Genomic DNA, 16,537 nt, shown 5'->3' on the forward strand with positions numbered 1-16,537 from the left:
TGTTATTATATTGTATTCTTTGTTTCATTAGTTTAAACCGTTTTCTGCACCTCCATCATTTAATTAATCATCCAACATAACCAACCACCAAAATACCATGTTCCACTCTTTTGATTTTGCTGTATTTGAGGGATTAATTTGTCCACAGTTGGTTATTAAGAATGTGGCCCCAACTCTATTCAAATGTTTTATGTAATTAAGAAAGTTGTGAGTTGTATGAAAACTGTATTCAGTTACACAAAAGCGAAAATATTTATTGCAACCATATTATAGAGAAACAGTTTCTTTCAGGCATTGAAGGTTATAATAATATAAATGCATTAAAATAATGGTCATCATCTGCATTTCTTTGGGTCAACTGGAATTCATTGTTGCAAATTTTCTACGGCTGGATGCCCTTCCTGTAGCCAATCCTCACCCGTTTCCAAGCGAAGTAATATTTCCTCATGGTCAGATATGTTTCCCACAAGAGACTGGAAATGAACGACATCGCTTGTATAACAGTGACACTCATTTACAACTATTACAGGATGTCAAAAGAAGGAGACACAAAAACATATATATATGCAATGGGTTTCTTTCAGTTTCCATCTACCAAATCCTCCCACAAGGCTTTGGTCAGCTCTGAGCCTTTAGGAGACACTTGCCGAGGTGCCACACAGTGGGACTGAACCTGGAACCACATGGTTGAGAAGCAAGCATCGTATCCACACAACCATGCTTGTCTCTACAAACGTATGTACAAACTTTTCTTTGCTTTCATTTTTGTTGATATTTTGGTTTAATCTCAGGGCAGATATTTCCTCTGTTTCCATAAGAAAGAGAGTCACATCACTTGTAAGATTACTTCTCTCAAAATGTCCTCATATTTTCTTTTAGAATAAATAAATGAATTTACCCAGTTGAAATATAACCAGACATGTCTTTTCGTTTCCTTTGTTACATAACAGAAATATATAGGACTAAAATCTCAGATATTCTGGAATGTCCAGTAAATATATCCCTAAAGTTGGTGCTCAATGGTTTTTGAATGAGAATCAGGGTAACTCTTTACGAATTTACTATTTTAACCGTTTTTAGACCTGGGTCCCTGTGTCTAACTTTATTCTTCATCTGGGTTCCTAAACATTTGTTTTAGTCATTTGACTGCGGCCATACTGGAGCACTACCTTTAGTCAAACAAATCAACCCTGGGAATTATTCTTTGTAAGCTTAGTACTTATTCTATTGGTCTCTTTTGCCAAACCGATAAATTACTGGGACGTAAACACACCAACATCGGTTGTCAAGCGATGGTGGGGGAACAGACGCACAAACATACACATATATATATATATATATACGATGGGCTTCTTTCAGTTTCCATCTACCAAATCCACTCACAAAGCTTTGGTCAACCTGGGATTATAATGGAAGACATTTGCCCAAGGTGCTGCACACTGCAACTGAACCCGAGACCACATGTTTAGGAAGCAAGCTTCTTAACCACACAGTCATGTCTGCACTTCATAATATTTTAATTATTTTGCAAAGTTTGGTGAAAACACTGCAAACACATTTCCATCCTTTGACTTCTTCAACCAAACAGGAATTACACCATGAACTATAAATTGTTACAAACTCACAAAATCATTCAAGTCGTAAATGTTGTTTCTTACAAAATTATAGTTTATTTTTTTTATTGATATATTTTTATTATTTATCTTTCCAAGCTTTTCACTGCAATGTTTCCAGTTATATATGCTATAAAAGTCTGTAAAAAAGGAATTCCTTCACCTGTCAAAGAGCTGAAAAGAAAAAAACGAAGCAAAATAGAAAGTAGCTACCATCACAAAATGTCAATGTTTTTTTTTTTTATATATAAATCCATGCTGTGTAAATATAAAATATTCATAATGGAAAATTAGAAAGGATTTCAAACCCAGCCAAAGTTTCTATATCACCTCACGTATTCGCACCAGCCCCTAATGTCCCCTGAGGGCAAGTCCAGACACATCTCCATCATCATCTCTCTCCCAATTCACTCACCTTCCTTTTCCAAATGGAGTATCCATGTATCTACTCTACAACAAGACACCTGTATCTGTCCCTTCTATACCTTAAATCTCTCAAATGGTACAACGCCACCACCCACTAATGTCAAGGGTTTTTGCCATGTAGGGCACTTACACACACACACACAGAGTATTTGAAAAGTACAGTTCTGTTTTATAATACATATCTATAAATCTTAGAAGTCTTATCAAGTGAAATAAATCTTTCTCAGATTATCTTTGCTAATCCTTTGTTTTCAACTGTCTCACTTCAATAGTGTAAGAGATTTTAAAAAATGTGTGTAGCTTTTGTGACAGGAGAAATTAACCCTTTCATGGCCTTTTTTCTGCTGAAATACACTGCCTTTGATTCAGTTTATTTTGAAAATAACGAAAAATTCAATAAGAATAATACAAATGGCGACGGCCACGGGTTAAAGCTGTTAATACAAGGGAGATAACAATTTAACTTTTTAACTACTATTATTATTATTATTATTATTATTAAATGCTTAGCAGTATTTCCCCTGTCACTGCATTCTGAGTTCAAATTCTGCCATGGTCGACTTTGCTTTTCATCCTTTCAATAAATTAAGTACCAGCAGAACACTGGGGTTGATGAGGTCGACTAGTCCCCTCCCCATAAAATTTCAAGCCTTGTGCCTTTACTAGAAAGGATTATTATTATTATTATTTAAGCTGGTGTTTTGAATAAGAATTAACAGGAAATTTTGATTGATGGATTAATTTAGATCACTTTTAAAAACCAGAATCACAAGTGGTCTCGACTGGGTTGACTTTATGTAAAAATCAAATGCTCAGTCTAACAAAACTCATTAAAGTTTATTGATGAAAAGGAATCTGATTGATTAAATTTTGAATTTTTCACTTACCTAACCAAAAATGGTTGAGGAAAACAAATGATTTGGTTTTGAGTCTTAAGGACGGAGAACAAATTCTTTAGAAGTAAATGATGTCGACATTTATCTATTTTCGTTAAAATTATCTGGAAGTAAACAAACACATACATGATAGCAGAAACAGGTGGAGTAAACAAATACATACATCATAGCAGAAACAGCTGTAAGCTAATGAAGTAAACAAACACATACATCACAGAAACAGCTGTAAGCTAATGATTTTTTAACTCCTGTACTTCTATCATTCATTAATTGATAGCACACTCTGTACTCTACTGTTGCTTTATTCTAAATTATAAGTTCTAAGAACTAGTCATAAGTATTGCTATGTCTAAGTGAAACCATGAAATATATATATATATATATATCGCACCTGGGGCAAGTGTCTTCTATTATAGTCTTGTGCAGAGATATATCGTGAGAATTTACAAAAGTCAAGGACGAGTGTGTAAACAACAAACAGATGTATTAGTTTAATGCGGGAAGTGAGAAAGTCTTTTATGTTTCGAGCCTACGCTCTTCAGCAGAAAGGAACACAGAAATTAATCAGAGAGAGAGAAAATAAAAAAGGTTTAGTGGCTAGCGATCTATCACACGCACATGTACATAACATACAAATGCACAGAAAATGGAGCTTTTATCAGCAGTTTCTGTCCATTAGTTCCACTCTATTGGAATCAATGTAATTAATTAACTGCCCCTAGCCCCACCCTCAGAATTGCTGGTTTTGTGCCTGAATCAGAAAGCATTGGAAGAAAGGGATCTTTTTTAAAACGGGGGCCACATTTTTCATTAATGTTTTACGTAGTGTTTTTGGTACCGAAAGACTTTCAAACTTCGTATACTTATCTATTTTGTGTTATAGAACAGAAAAATATTTTTGTATTCGAATTTATTTCATGTAAAAGATTGTCTTATTTCGATAATTTCAACCAATCACTGACGTCCACTCAGCCGATATACATTAAGTGCCGACTACATAAACAAACGATTCTTCGTTTTATTTGCTTTTTTCATTTTAAATTTGCTTTAACCCTAACTCTAAGCCTAAGCCTAACCCTAACCCTAACTCTAACCCTACGGTTAGGGTTAGGGTTAGAGTTAGGGTTAGGGTTAATTGTTTCAGAATCGTTTGTTTATGTAGTCGGCACTTAATGTATATCGGCTGAATGGACGTCAGTGATTGGTTGAAATTACAGAAATACGACAACTTTAACATGGAATAATTTATGGATTTCTTTTTTTTTTAAGAAGACTAAGAGAAAAAGATGTTTTATATGACACATTCTACCAGTGTTCCAAGTTTCAAAGTGTTTCGTTAATGAAAAATGTGGCCCCCGTTTTAAAAAAGATCCGAAGAAAGAATTCAAAATGTCCTCAGTAGAACTGTTTATTCAACTCAACAGTAACAAAACTAAAATCTTTGTAAGATCTCATACCATCTTCATACATCATGCAACAATAATCAAAAGAATACTTACAACGTAAGGAATACTGAATTCTTCAAACATTTTAAAAGCAATTTTGTCAGTAGATAAGATTCCAACTTTGGAATCAATCAGTAAAAATGTTCGGGTTAAACTGTTAAAGACAAAAATACAATGTTTTACTATGATAAAAGCTTGAAAAAAAGTTGACTAATCAGACAAGATCATTGCACAAGTAAAGTACCAATGTCTGTTTATCTTAATTCGGATCAAATATTGCATCTGAAGTAAAAACAGAATTTTGGAAATGAAACTCATCAAAAGATCAACCATTTTCTAACTTTGCTTTTCAGTTATTAGAATTAGATGCAGAATAATTTTATTTTTCCCTTTGCGCTGGAATGGCTGTGTGGTGAGAAGCTTGCTTCCCAACCACATAGTCCCACTGTGTGGCACCTTGGGCAAGTGTCTTCTACTATAGCCTCGGGCTGACCAAAAGCCTTGTGAGTGGACTTGGTAGACAGAAACTGAAAGAACACATCGTATATAAATATATATACAGTAATCCCTTGCCATATCGCAGTTTATTGTTTAAGCTTACGTCTATTCCTCCGTGGTGTTTTGCATTTATAGAGCAGCAGACTCACGGTTGAGGGATTGTGAGTTTGACTCTCAGACTATGCAATGTGTGTGTTTATGAGTGAAACACCTGCCTTGCAGGGTCTTTTAACCAAACAAATCAACCCCAGGGCTTATTATTTTTTTTTAAAATTTGGTACTTATTCTCTCAATATCTTTTGCTGAACTGCTAAGTCCTGGAGACATAAAGAAACCAACACCATCATGAAGCATGGTGGAGGACAAACACAGACTCAAAGACACACACTTAAGTATGTATATACACAAGGTTTCTTTCAGTTTTCATCTACCAAATCCACTCAGAATGATTTGGTTGCCCATAGTAGAAAAGACTTGCCCAAGGTATCATGCAATGAGACTGAACCTAGAACCATGTAGTTGGGAAGCAAGTGACTTACCACAAAACCACGCCTGCTCCTTGTTTGTATAGAAAATAATTATGTTCTTGTTGAGCAAGATAGGTTTATGAACTGGTTGGAAATAGTCTTTGAAACATAGGATTTGCATGTGTGTGTATGTATGTGTGCATGCACAATGTCTCCTGATATCAGAACCAACGTTGGCCAGCAGACATGATGTCTGGGGTAAACAAGATGCTTGTAATCAAACGGTCTGTTCAGGCTTCTATTATTACCTCTGCCTCAGCGAAGGCGGAGGTATTGTTTTCAGTCATATTTGTTTGTTTGTCTGTGGACAGGATATCTCAAGAACCGCCGAATGGATTCGGATGAAACTTTCAGGCCTCATGACTGGCACAAACTGATTAGATTTTGGGATCGTTCTGGAACCGGACAAGGATTCTGGATTATTTGTTATATTTACATTCACTTGTTTTACATTCTTGTTTGCAAGACATCTCTGTTATTAATTCTACTCGTGTCTCTCTATCTTAGTAGAAACTGATGGATAAAGAAATCAAACTACATAAACAAAACGGCAGCAAAACCGTTCAGAAATTAAATAACACATATTTTTATATAACATATATATTGTACATACATATTAACACTTTACAGTATATTTACGCATATACATACATCTATACATCGATCTAAAACAACAGGAATACTAAAGGAAGGCCGGAATTTAAGAGAAGAGAAAACCAAAAGGTCTCATGCTATTCATTTAAAAATTCCTGAGTTGAACTTATTATTATTACCTCCACCTTTGAAACTATTTTGAATGGTGAATTTGTTAACTTTGGCTTGTATTAGATAAGGATAAACTATTTATTACTGTTACTAAATTTTCTACGGCCACCTTCACATTCCTTGACTACCATTGGGATCTATCAGGTACTGGACAAGGATTCTGGATTATTTTTCCATTTTTTTAAAACTTAATTTTTGAGAGCGGTCATGTTCATTTTTAGTATTCTCGTTTGTGAGAGCAGTCGAGTTTATTTCAGATATTCTCATTTTAAAAATCATCTTTAGCTAATCGTTGAGAGGACATTGGTGCTCTTGTTATATTTGGCTTACATTTAAGAATTATGAAATGAAACAAAGCAAAACGAGTTTAATTCTAATGATGAAAATTAAGATTCTGACTTCTGATGTCTACTTACTTTCTTCTGGAACTGATGTAACTCTCCACACTTTCAACGAAATGTTCAGGCATGTTGAAACCGTAACCTGGCATGTCAATTAAACGAAATGTGTTTTCCAGTTCATAAAAGTTCAGACATTTTGTTCGACCCTAAATTGAATTTGAAAGAATGGAATTTGATTTTCATAAATAATAACTTGGAATGACAATATTTCATGTAAACTTTGGCCTTAAAATATTAAATGGTAATGAGACTGGTGCTTTGCATAAAGCTCCCATGCTGTTACCATGTAACAAGCAATCACCACACTTTGTAAAGTGGTTGGCATTAGGAAGGACATCCAACCACAGGAACCATGCCGAAACAGACAACTGGACCCTGGTGCAGCTCTCCAGCAGGCCAGCTCTTGTGAAACCATCTAACCCATGCCAGCATGGAAGATAGATGTTAACTGCCGCTGCCGCCGATGATGATATTTTAAAGTTATGATTCTAAACTAAAAAAAAAGAGAGACTGAATTCTTTAAAATGATTTCCTTGTCACACAAGTGATCATCATCATCATTTATACATAATGTATACATTCCATCTCATCCAAACCGACAAACCCATGCCAGCATGGAAAGCGGACGTTAAACGATGATGATGATATATATATAAAGAATATATATATATATATATATATATATATATATATAAAGACAAAGCGAGGGAGAAAGAGCAGTTAACTCAAGGTTATATTAGAAGACACTTGCCCAAGGTGCCACACAGTAGGACTGAGCCCAGAGCCATGTGGTTGGGAAGCAAGCTTCTTACCACAAAGCCACACTTGCGCCTAAGTAATCAGACCAGCGACTGGATGCTGAAAACTAGGATTAATCCAGGGTCCTTTAGATGCTAATTAAACAAAATTTTGAGAATAAAATTCAAAAGGCACACACTGGTTTTCTTGACACATCAACTCGTAAATCAGGAGAACTGTGGAATAAACATTTCAAGAGTGAAGACTTTCCCACATTACTTCGTCCAAGAAAGGCAACCTGAAAAACAAGAAAAGAATTATTATTGTTATAAGAGGTCTTTTAAATAAATAAAAAAAAAGACGAAACAAAACAAATTAGAAAGATACATAGTAAGCAAATACTCCAAGCTATGCGTGTGTGTATATGAATCTTACATGGTTGGGTGGTTGTAAAGCTCTCTTTACAACCACGTGGTTTTGAGTGGTATAGAACAGTAAAAGAGATTACAGAAGGAAGACAATCTGTTTTTTGAACAGAACCCCCCCCCCATTCAACTAAAAGGCTACAAAAATGTCTTATACCTCAGGCAATTTCTCATCTGGAAGATTTTTCACATCAAATACTGATTTCAGAAACTTTACTTTGTGTTTTTTCCCATGTGGTTCAAATAATGTCATTCCTTGCTGAATTTCCTTGAGGTTTGGTTGGAAAATTAAATGATCTTGTAAAAGAGGTTCTTGGAGATATTCCTGAAGTTTTAAAATTGGATTTTGGTGAATTTCTTTCGGGTGATCAGTCTTCTGCAAATGACTTTTTAATCGGTAACTAGGCATCAATTTTGAGACAGTCCTTTTATCAATTATGTCAAATATAAACCTTTTTGTTACAATCATTTCTTATCCAAGACAGGTATTTCGTCTGTAAAATATAAAAATAAAATAGAATAAAGAAAACAATATGAATATATTAATAAAATATACGTGCAAGAGTGGCTTTGTGGTAAGTAGCTTGCTTACCAACCATATGGTTCCAGGTTCAGTCTCACTGCATGACACCTTAGGCAAGTGTCTTCTACTATAGCTTCGGGCTGACCAAAGCCTTGTGAGTGGATTTGATAGACGGAAGCTGAAAGAAACCCGTCGAAGCTTTTCATTCTCTTCGTGAGCGTTCAGACCAGAAGTAGGGATCTCCCAGTTCCAGGAGTCTTATTACTCCCAGTCCCGAGTGTCGCTTTGTTCTTGCGTATTCATGCTGCAAGCCGTGTACAAGGTTCTTATCTCTTTTGTTTTGTCAGGTCACCAACGAGAGCAGCTGGTAATATGTAATCGAGTTGAAGCTGTTATACGGGTGGGTGGCACCCCACACAGGTTAACCTCCTGAAGAGGCTGGTACTAGAAACCCAGTTGGAAACAATTGATAAATACGAAAGCCTTTTTAATCCAACTGTAACTTAAGTTCGTCGTTGTTTGCTTACCCGGTCAACTATGATCGAAACGATCTTGATCAAGGTCAGTCATGCTATACCAACCGTGGCCATCCCATCTTTTAATAGCATCTAGAAAGATTTCGTGTGTAACTTCAATTATTTTAAAACGACGTCAGGGTGTAATTTGAGGGTGATTTGTTTACTATTTTTAACAAGTTCAGTGATAGCGAAACTTCGATCGTTGCTTCGTCATTTTAATATTAGAATAATGAACGCCACAGCACGATAAATACAGGTACAAGATTGACAGTGATGGTCTGGAATCTCGTATAAACTGCACTTATTTACCAGCAGCAACTTCAAATTCCATCGGCCACCAGACAAATTTACTGGTACCTCGTACGCTACAAGTTAATACACTTGTATCATTTACTCCAACGTACAGGTACCTGTATTTCTTTTAGTTACTCAAATAGATTTAATATTAGTTTAATTTTGCGTATGTTGACCAATGTGACCACCTCTGGTACGGTACAATCCGTAATTCGAAATATCTTTGGAACCCAAGGTTACGGAAAATCGATTTAATCTATAATGGTAAATAGAACACTTCTTGTAGTTTATTATATAGCATAGTGCTATATTTAGATATTCCAAACAATCTAGTAAAAACAAATTACTTACAAAGTTATTCAAATAAAGCTCTCCTCGACCTGACAAGGTGCGACAACAAACATTCGGTGTAAACGGAATTCGACCCACAAAAGACGAAGATTTATGGTAAAATGCTAGTTATCTCCCTTCGTATATATATTGCGGAGGGCCTTCCATTCAGTGACTCTCACGCCTGACAGCTTCATAGATCCACAATGCAAGTTTTTTTTTCTGTGATCTTTGTGGCCGAGTGTTAAACATACACCACAGTTCAGGGAAAGAGGATCAACCGAAGGTTCCGAGTTCAATCCACACCGAGGACAGCATTTCAAAAGTAACTAGAGGAACCTTAAAAGCAGTGCCGTCTTGTCGGAAGTCTTGGACACAATATGTAGTTACCTGAGGCCTCATAGGTTTAGGGGGCCTATCATTGATCTATGTATGTTGTGACTTATTGCTAACAAAAAAAAAAATAGTAAAGATCAAGTGCATTGACTTGCCCCGTGGCCTATAACTTGTTAAGATGGTACTGCCTAGGTGTCATGTCGTAGGTGGGTCAGGCTACCCTTAGAGTGTCGGGAACTAGCAGAACAAAACACTTGCTTCCTGGAAGTTCTTGCTCCGAAGATTTCTGCTGCGGTTCGCTCACACCGTAGCGAATTTCCACTTAGATATAAAACTTGCTAACGATGGAGTCTCATCGACTTGCTAAAAATAACAATTAAACCTCTCTCAATTACACACCAGTTTTTGTTTTATTATTGTTGTTGTTGTTTTAAAGGACACGTTGACTAATACACAGATTTTATCTTTTATTTGTTTCAGTCACTGGTTTGCGGCCATGCTGGGGCACCACCTTCAAGGGGTTTTAGTAGAACAAATTGACCCCAGTTCTTATCGTTTTGGTCTTCTTGTTGAACTGCTAAGTACGATGGCGTAAACAAACCAACATCGATTGTAAAGTGGTGGTGGTGAAAACGCAATTACACACACTAATATATACATACACACACATACATACATATGCACCCGCGCGCGCTCATACGCATACACATATACAACGGGCTTCAACACAGTTTCCGTATACCAAATCCACTTACAAGGCATTGATCGGCCCGGGGCTATACTAGAAGACATTTGCCCAAGGTGTAACGTAGTGGGACTGAACCCGAAACTGCGTGGCTGCAAAGCGAACTTCTTAACCTCACAGCCATACTGGAAAAAAAAATGAAAAGAAAAATGGGCCGACCTGTGGGTAAACGACAGCAGCGACATGCGGAGGAATTTGATATTTGAACATAAAGAGGGGAAAGAAATGCCTCTAAAATATATAAATAATCACTAAGTAACAGTAGAAGACTGTATATTCTTAGAATATTTTAATTAACAGGAAGGCGCCTGCTGAGTTTTGAACCATCACTCTCAGTTCTTCCCAGATCAAGACCACGGCTTATCATATCGCCATAAACAAACATTAATGCCTTCGCATAATTGGCTTGACTAATCATCATGGATGACATGTTATGGTCGATGCGACGAACTTCAAAGGAAGTGTGCACGTTTTCCCTCGAGCGAACTATTTAGCTCGATCGAAGGTTATGGAAAATTTGGCTTACACTTATAAAAAGTTGACAAATTCATCTCCAGATTCGAGCCACTCAGCCGTCCAGACATTACTATATCACTTTGCAAAGTGAGTCGGTTTCTCACTCTCTTTGACTTTTGTTTATTTAAGATGCCTAAGTCGTATTCAACAAAAAGCACTGACCTTTAATTGTAGTTTCGAATAACATATATTGGTTACATGCAGTAGCTCTAGCTTTTTTCGACTTATCGCATTTTCAGTAGCATTAAACTACTTTCCTATTAGTTAGCTTGTGGAATACAGAAGATTCCTTACTAACTATTATGTTCCTTGTTTCATGAACGTTGTTCCACTAAATCAAAGATATATATGTACACATGTAAAGAATAAAGTGTTTTGAATGGCACAACAATGGACTATAATAACTGTTGTAATTTAATCATCCATAGCCTGATATAATACTTCGGAATATAAAAATTCCTTCTTCAGATATCCCTAGGAATTGATTGAGTCACTGCTATAATCGATTTTCTAACGTTTTAAAAATTTTTATTTATTTTTTTTCCTCGGAAGCGTCTCTGCACTGGTTTCACGAAGCTCCTTCTGGAATTCCTCGTGAGAAGTGCATGAGGGTGACCACATCTCAAGCACGTGTGTGCTGGCACATCCGTAACACTGCTTCTTTTTTTTTTTTTTTTTTATATTTCGAAATATTATATCAGACTATGGATGATTAAATTACAACAGTTATTATAGTCCATTGTTGTTCTCATAGCGCATTGTTGTGCCATTCAAAACACTTTATTTTTTACAAACAATACACAATGCTTCAAGCGAACTACAATACTCTCGTACATATGTAAATATAAACGATATGGGTTAACAAAATATATATATAAAAGCTCAAATTAATACCAGTGTGGTCATTCTTGTCTCCTTACGCAGCCTATTTAATATTGTGAACAACCAACGGAGAATTTATGACTAAACACAGCCTTAAAGCACTTTACAAGGCTTGAAAACCTAACAAGGGCGTGTTATGTTGGGACAACGTCATTGCTTTTGTTAAAATTCTCGACGGTGAGAGAATATCGTTGTCTGATGTGAAAAAGCAGCTGGTTTCCAGTGGATCTGGATTTATGGAGAGTAGATGGAGAGCAAGGTGATGTATAGGAAGACAAGGACACTATTGATAATAAGGAGGGATTATTTATGACTGCCTCCATCATGTTTTAGATGTTGGGATGTGAACGTGCTGGGTCTGCCGTTCATAAGATCAAGGATGACAGCATTTAGGTTAATGACGTAAGCATTTAGAGTTTGATTTGTTGCTGTTGTAGAACAAGGAGGTAAATGAGGACGAGAATAGCTCCGATATTTATTTTGTTTACAACGGTCCCATAGAGATTGTGTAAAGAATACAATCAAAAACTTCTGTGCTAAACGCAAGCTTACAATGTGTCGTTGTAATTATGTATGTGAAAACGTTTGGTTGAAATGTGTGTGCGTGTGTGTGTAAGCAAGTTTTGCTTTGCTGATAGCGATTTCTTGACAAAAGGCAAACTAAAGTGGGTGAGCTGGAGTTGGCGATGGTGTTTGCTGTAGTTGACTGGTTGTGGTGGCCACAGTCAAGTGTCACCACCACAAATGTGTTTCTCTTTCGAATGTTAAGCACGAACTGACTAAACAACATCTATTTAACAAACAGTCATTACAAAGATGAGTCATGAACAGAAGATCAACAGGGGTCAAGCTGACGCAATTGGGGGATTAAAACTAAATTACTAAACTTGACTGTCATTAAGCTTAAACTTAAAGTAACAACAAACACAAACCGGCAGAAGTGCCAAGAGTTCGGGTTTCGAATATTCACTAGACTTCTTATTTTGGGCGATAGGACACACTATCGATTGTTTCCATAAACTGGGATAGATATCGCGTGTGTACACTAAGTTGGTTTATGCTTTGCTACATTTAGACAAAGTGCGATCGTCGGGAAGCTAGCTTGGAAGTTCCTAGCTTCAAAGTTATGGAAAAACGCCATCAGGTCCGGTAGCTTTGTTGGGATCGTCTTCCAATTCTACAAAGTTTATTGGTGATGTGACAGTTCCCCATTTCTTTACACAGTTCTTTACATTTTTATTGAACTGCATGGATTGTGCAATAGAGGATTGACAAGGCACTACTCCATAATATGTCCAGTTTCTTCATATTTAAAGGTGGTTGGGCCGGTCTTGCAGCCTCCGTCTGACCAAAACAACTTTTGATCGTCCCGTTTTCGTTCTCAGACAGTTAAATGACTTCCATTGAATCCATGGTGCTTCTCGAGCCACCATTGAAAATCTTCAGCAGGAGAGAGGGATTCCCATGTGGATTGGAGGAGGGTCGTTTTCAGGCTTTTCTTTCCAGAGCTGGAGTTTGGATACTTCCCGTGATTATATAAAGGGCTGGACAAGGCTGAGAAAGATTCTTGTTGACTTCAGCCGTGGGATCGAAGGTTGACGTCCACGGAGAAGACGGCACTCATCTCTTGCAGTCTTTTGTCATTTATTGATAAATACGAACTGTGACTTTATTAACAACGCATTTTCACAGGAAGGACAGAAAGACAAAACAATAAAAGTATCAAAGATAAAATTATCGGGACCCCCCCCACCCCATAACTATCTCATCAAGGAAACAACGAAAAAGAAAAAAGGGGGTAGGGTGGATTAAGCAGCAAAAGATGAGGGGTGGATGGAGTAATGGGTAATACATTCCAGACCCAATGGCGTGTCTAGCCGCGCCTTGCGGACATGATTGCAAAGGCGTTATCGCAGAGAATGGCCAATAACAATGGCCACTTCTTAATGTCAAAAGGGGGCAATGTCGGCGAGGGTGTGCAGGTTGTTTGTGTTGATGGGTTTCATACAACCAGCGGTATTGTTCAAGTCTGGGTTAAGTTTTTTGGCGTGGGTTGAACTTTCCCAAACAAGACATGCATTCTTCGCAGAGAAATAATACAAAGCTTTAGACGATTTAATGCTTTTCTCGTTTTAATCTCTCTCTCTCTCTCTCTCTCTCTCTCTCTTTCTTTCTTTCTTTCTTGCTCCCCCGACTTCCTCTGTTTATGTGAGTATATTACTCTATGTGTATGAGGGGAAGTGTTTATGTTAAACGTGTTTGTAATCTCTCTCTGTCTCTATATCTGTGCGCGCGTGTTTGCCTCAAGACCAAAACGTACTGTCGCAAAAACAGGCTAAATGTCCAGTCAGCCGCGCCAAATCGCCAGCGTCTAAACAGCCACGCCCAATTAATCTCATTCTGATGTCAGTGCTATACTGAGAGATGAAGTCAAAATGGCGAATCTCTCATGGCTTGGTAATGTCAAGTCTGGGATTCGGAGGGTGGGTTTCAATATGGCGAATAACTGTGTTACCGTTTTGTTGTGAAATACAGGGCAGACGATGTCCGAGTAACTGGCAAAGAAATCGATTTGAAGTTGACTTTAAAAAAATGAAGCCGGCAGACGATGTCCGACTGCTGACACTGTACTGTAAAGGCTGGTTGTAGAATCAATAAGACAAGAGTGTTTGACGTCTACGAAAAGGCTGAAATGACGCAGAAGTTCAGCTCCATAGGTAGGAGCTGCCAATTTACTCATCGAAGCCGAAGACCAAGTGAGGTAAATGGCATTAGGAAAATGGTTAACTGCCTGCTTGGGAGATGTTCTCGGTATGAAGATTCCAAATTGGGTTTTGGTCTCATTTTCAAGTATTGAGGAAACAGAAACGTGAAGAATTAACTCTTTTTAATTTTGGTATAAAGCCAGCAGTTTTGAGGGCAGGGAATAAATCGATAACATCGACCCCAGTGTTCAACTGGTGTTTCTTTTATCGACCCCGGCGAAATTTGAACTCAGTACGTAAAGACGGACGAAACGCCGCGAAGCATTTTGTCCGGCGTGCTAACGATTCTTCTAGCTCGCCGCCTTTAACAAAAATTAATGGAATTGGTAATCAACAAAGAGTTGAAGCTCATATTTATAAACGAGTGCCATAATCTCTGGTTCCAGCATCAAATTTCAAATCTTTATCATAGATTTATAGGACACCGTGAAAAAAAAAACGAAATTACAATTCTATCGTCATATTTAGTTAAAAGTGAATTTAATGGTATTAATGGCCTTAGGACGAACAAGGGAAAAGTTTGCTGCAATTAGTCGCACAGAACGATTTAAAGATGTCGAGTCAGACGTAAAGTGGCGAGCTGGCAGAATCGTTAGCAACGCCGGAAAAATGCTTGGTGGCGTTTCGTTTGTCTTTGCGTTCAAATTCTGCTGAGGTCGACTTTGCCTTTCAACATTTTGGGGTCAATGAAATAAGTAGCAGCTGAACACTGGAGTTGATGTAATTGACTTACCCCCTTCCCCGAACCTACAGCCCTTGTGCTAAAATTTGCAATCAATTTTGAGTCAGACGAAGAACAATTAGTTTTATATTAAGCCCATCCTTTACATTAATTAATCAAGTAATTTTGTACAATTATATTTTTTGCGCATTATTTGTTTAGTACAGCCATTCATTGCAAAAAAGAAGTAAAAAAAAAATCTTTCGGTTGTCGCTTCTATGTTCTCATGACTGTCCGTCATTTCAGCTGTTAACGACACGAGAAACAATTCTCTCAATGAATGACTGTACGAACTGCAGGGACGAAAAACTAATGAAAAGTCAATTCATTTTCTTATTTCACACGGGAGTTCACTGACTGTTGAAGGCCACGTTCACGGTCGCCTTTATTATAGTATTTCTGAGAAAACTTTCGGTATTCTCCCAGAATTAATATATTATCATGTAAAACTACTTGAAGAAGTTTAAAAGTGATAGAGCGTAAATGTACATATAGGACTCATATTTCAAGTTTGATTAAATATAGTTGTACAAAATACTTTTATGAAATTATATTTTGGGCGACAATAAACCCTAAACAATTTATAAAAATCTAGATTTCAAATTCTTAAAGGAACATGACTATGATGGAAAGAAGGCAGGCATTTGCGGTCGTGGAGTCGGGAGGAGGGCGATTGGCAAGGGCAAAGGTCAGCAAAAGTATAGATGAGTGCAATGAACAAGAATATAATGGAAAAAATTCGGGCTATTTGGGGTGAAGTCGACGGGGAGGGATTAATAACGGAGGTGGGTGATGAGATAAAAATTGAGAGAGTGAGAGTGAGGGGTGGCAATAGAAGTGGTTCGGAGGAGAGACAGTGATGAATGGCAGAAGAGCAGGGAGAAGTCAATGGTCTCAATCAGCTTTCTGTGTATATAAATCTGTTGAAGGGCGAGTGGACTGAGTAATGAGGACAAAGGTACTATCAGCGCAGGTGATGGCAGAAATGAGAGATGGAAGGTTATGATAAAGAGATAGGTGGGAGTAAGAGGATGGGATCAAGGAGGAAGGTAACAAATGTAGGATTGATAGGGTACAATTATTGCAGCTTATAAACACTATACTTGTGTTAGGGGAGATGTGACATGGCTGGTTGGCCTTCCAAAGCGACCCATGTTGCCAACCACTGCACTT

At 37.4% G+C, this 16,537-nt stretch overlaps 1 protein-coding gene across 2 annotated transcripts; it reads right to left on the reverse strand.

Annotated features, from left to right (window-relative positions):
- Window positions 1-1,645: 1,645 nt before the first annotated feature.
- On the reverse strand, window positions 1,646-9,555 carry LOC106871572 (GTP-binding protein 8-like). 2 transcript variants are annotated; one of them, XM_089354607.1, is made up of 7 exons: window positions 9,421-9,555; window positions 7,892-8,228; window positions 7,509-7,607; window positions 6,587-6,717; window positions 4,435-4,534; window positions 2,927-3,039; window positions 1,646-1,787 (listed from the first exon to the last, which is right to left on the reverse strand). In XM_089354607.1, exons 2-7 carry the CDS (start codon window positions 8,201-8,203, stop codon window positions 1,700-1,702), a joined length of 843 nt encoding a protein of 280 aa, XP_089210733.1. In that variant the 5' UTR covers window positions 8,204-8,228; window positions 9,421-9,555; the 3' UTR covers window positions 1,646-1,699. The 2 variants fall into 2 exon arrangements, with proteins under 2 accessions (XP_089210733.1, XP_089210734.1); XM_089354608.1 differs by having other exon boundaries at window positions 8,327-9,505.
- Window positions 9,556-16,537: the final 6,982 nt, after the last annotated feature.

This window comes from Octopus bimaculoides, chromosome 7 (assembly GCF_046866305.1).
Source record: "Octopus bimaculoides isolate indiv1 chromosome 7, ASM4686630v1, whole genome shotgun sequence".
Classification (NCBI taxonomy): domain Eukaryota; kingdom Metazoa; phylum Mollusca; class Cephalopoda; order Octopoda; family Octopodidae; genus Octopus; species Octopus bimaculoides.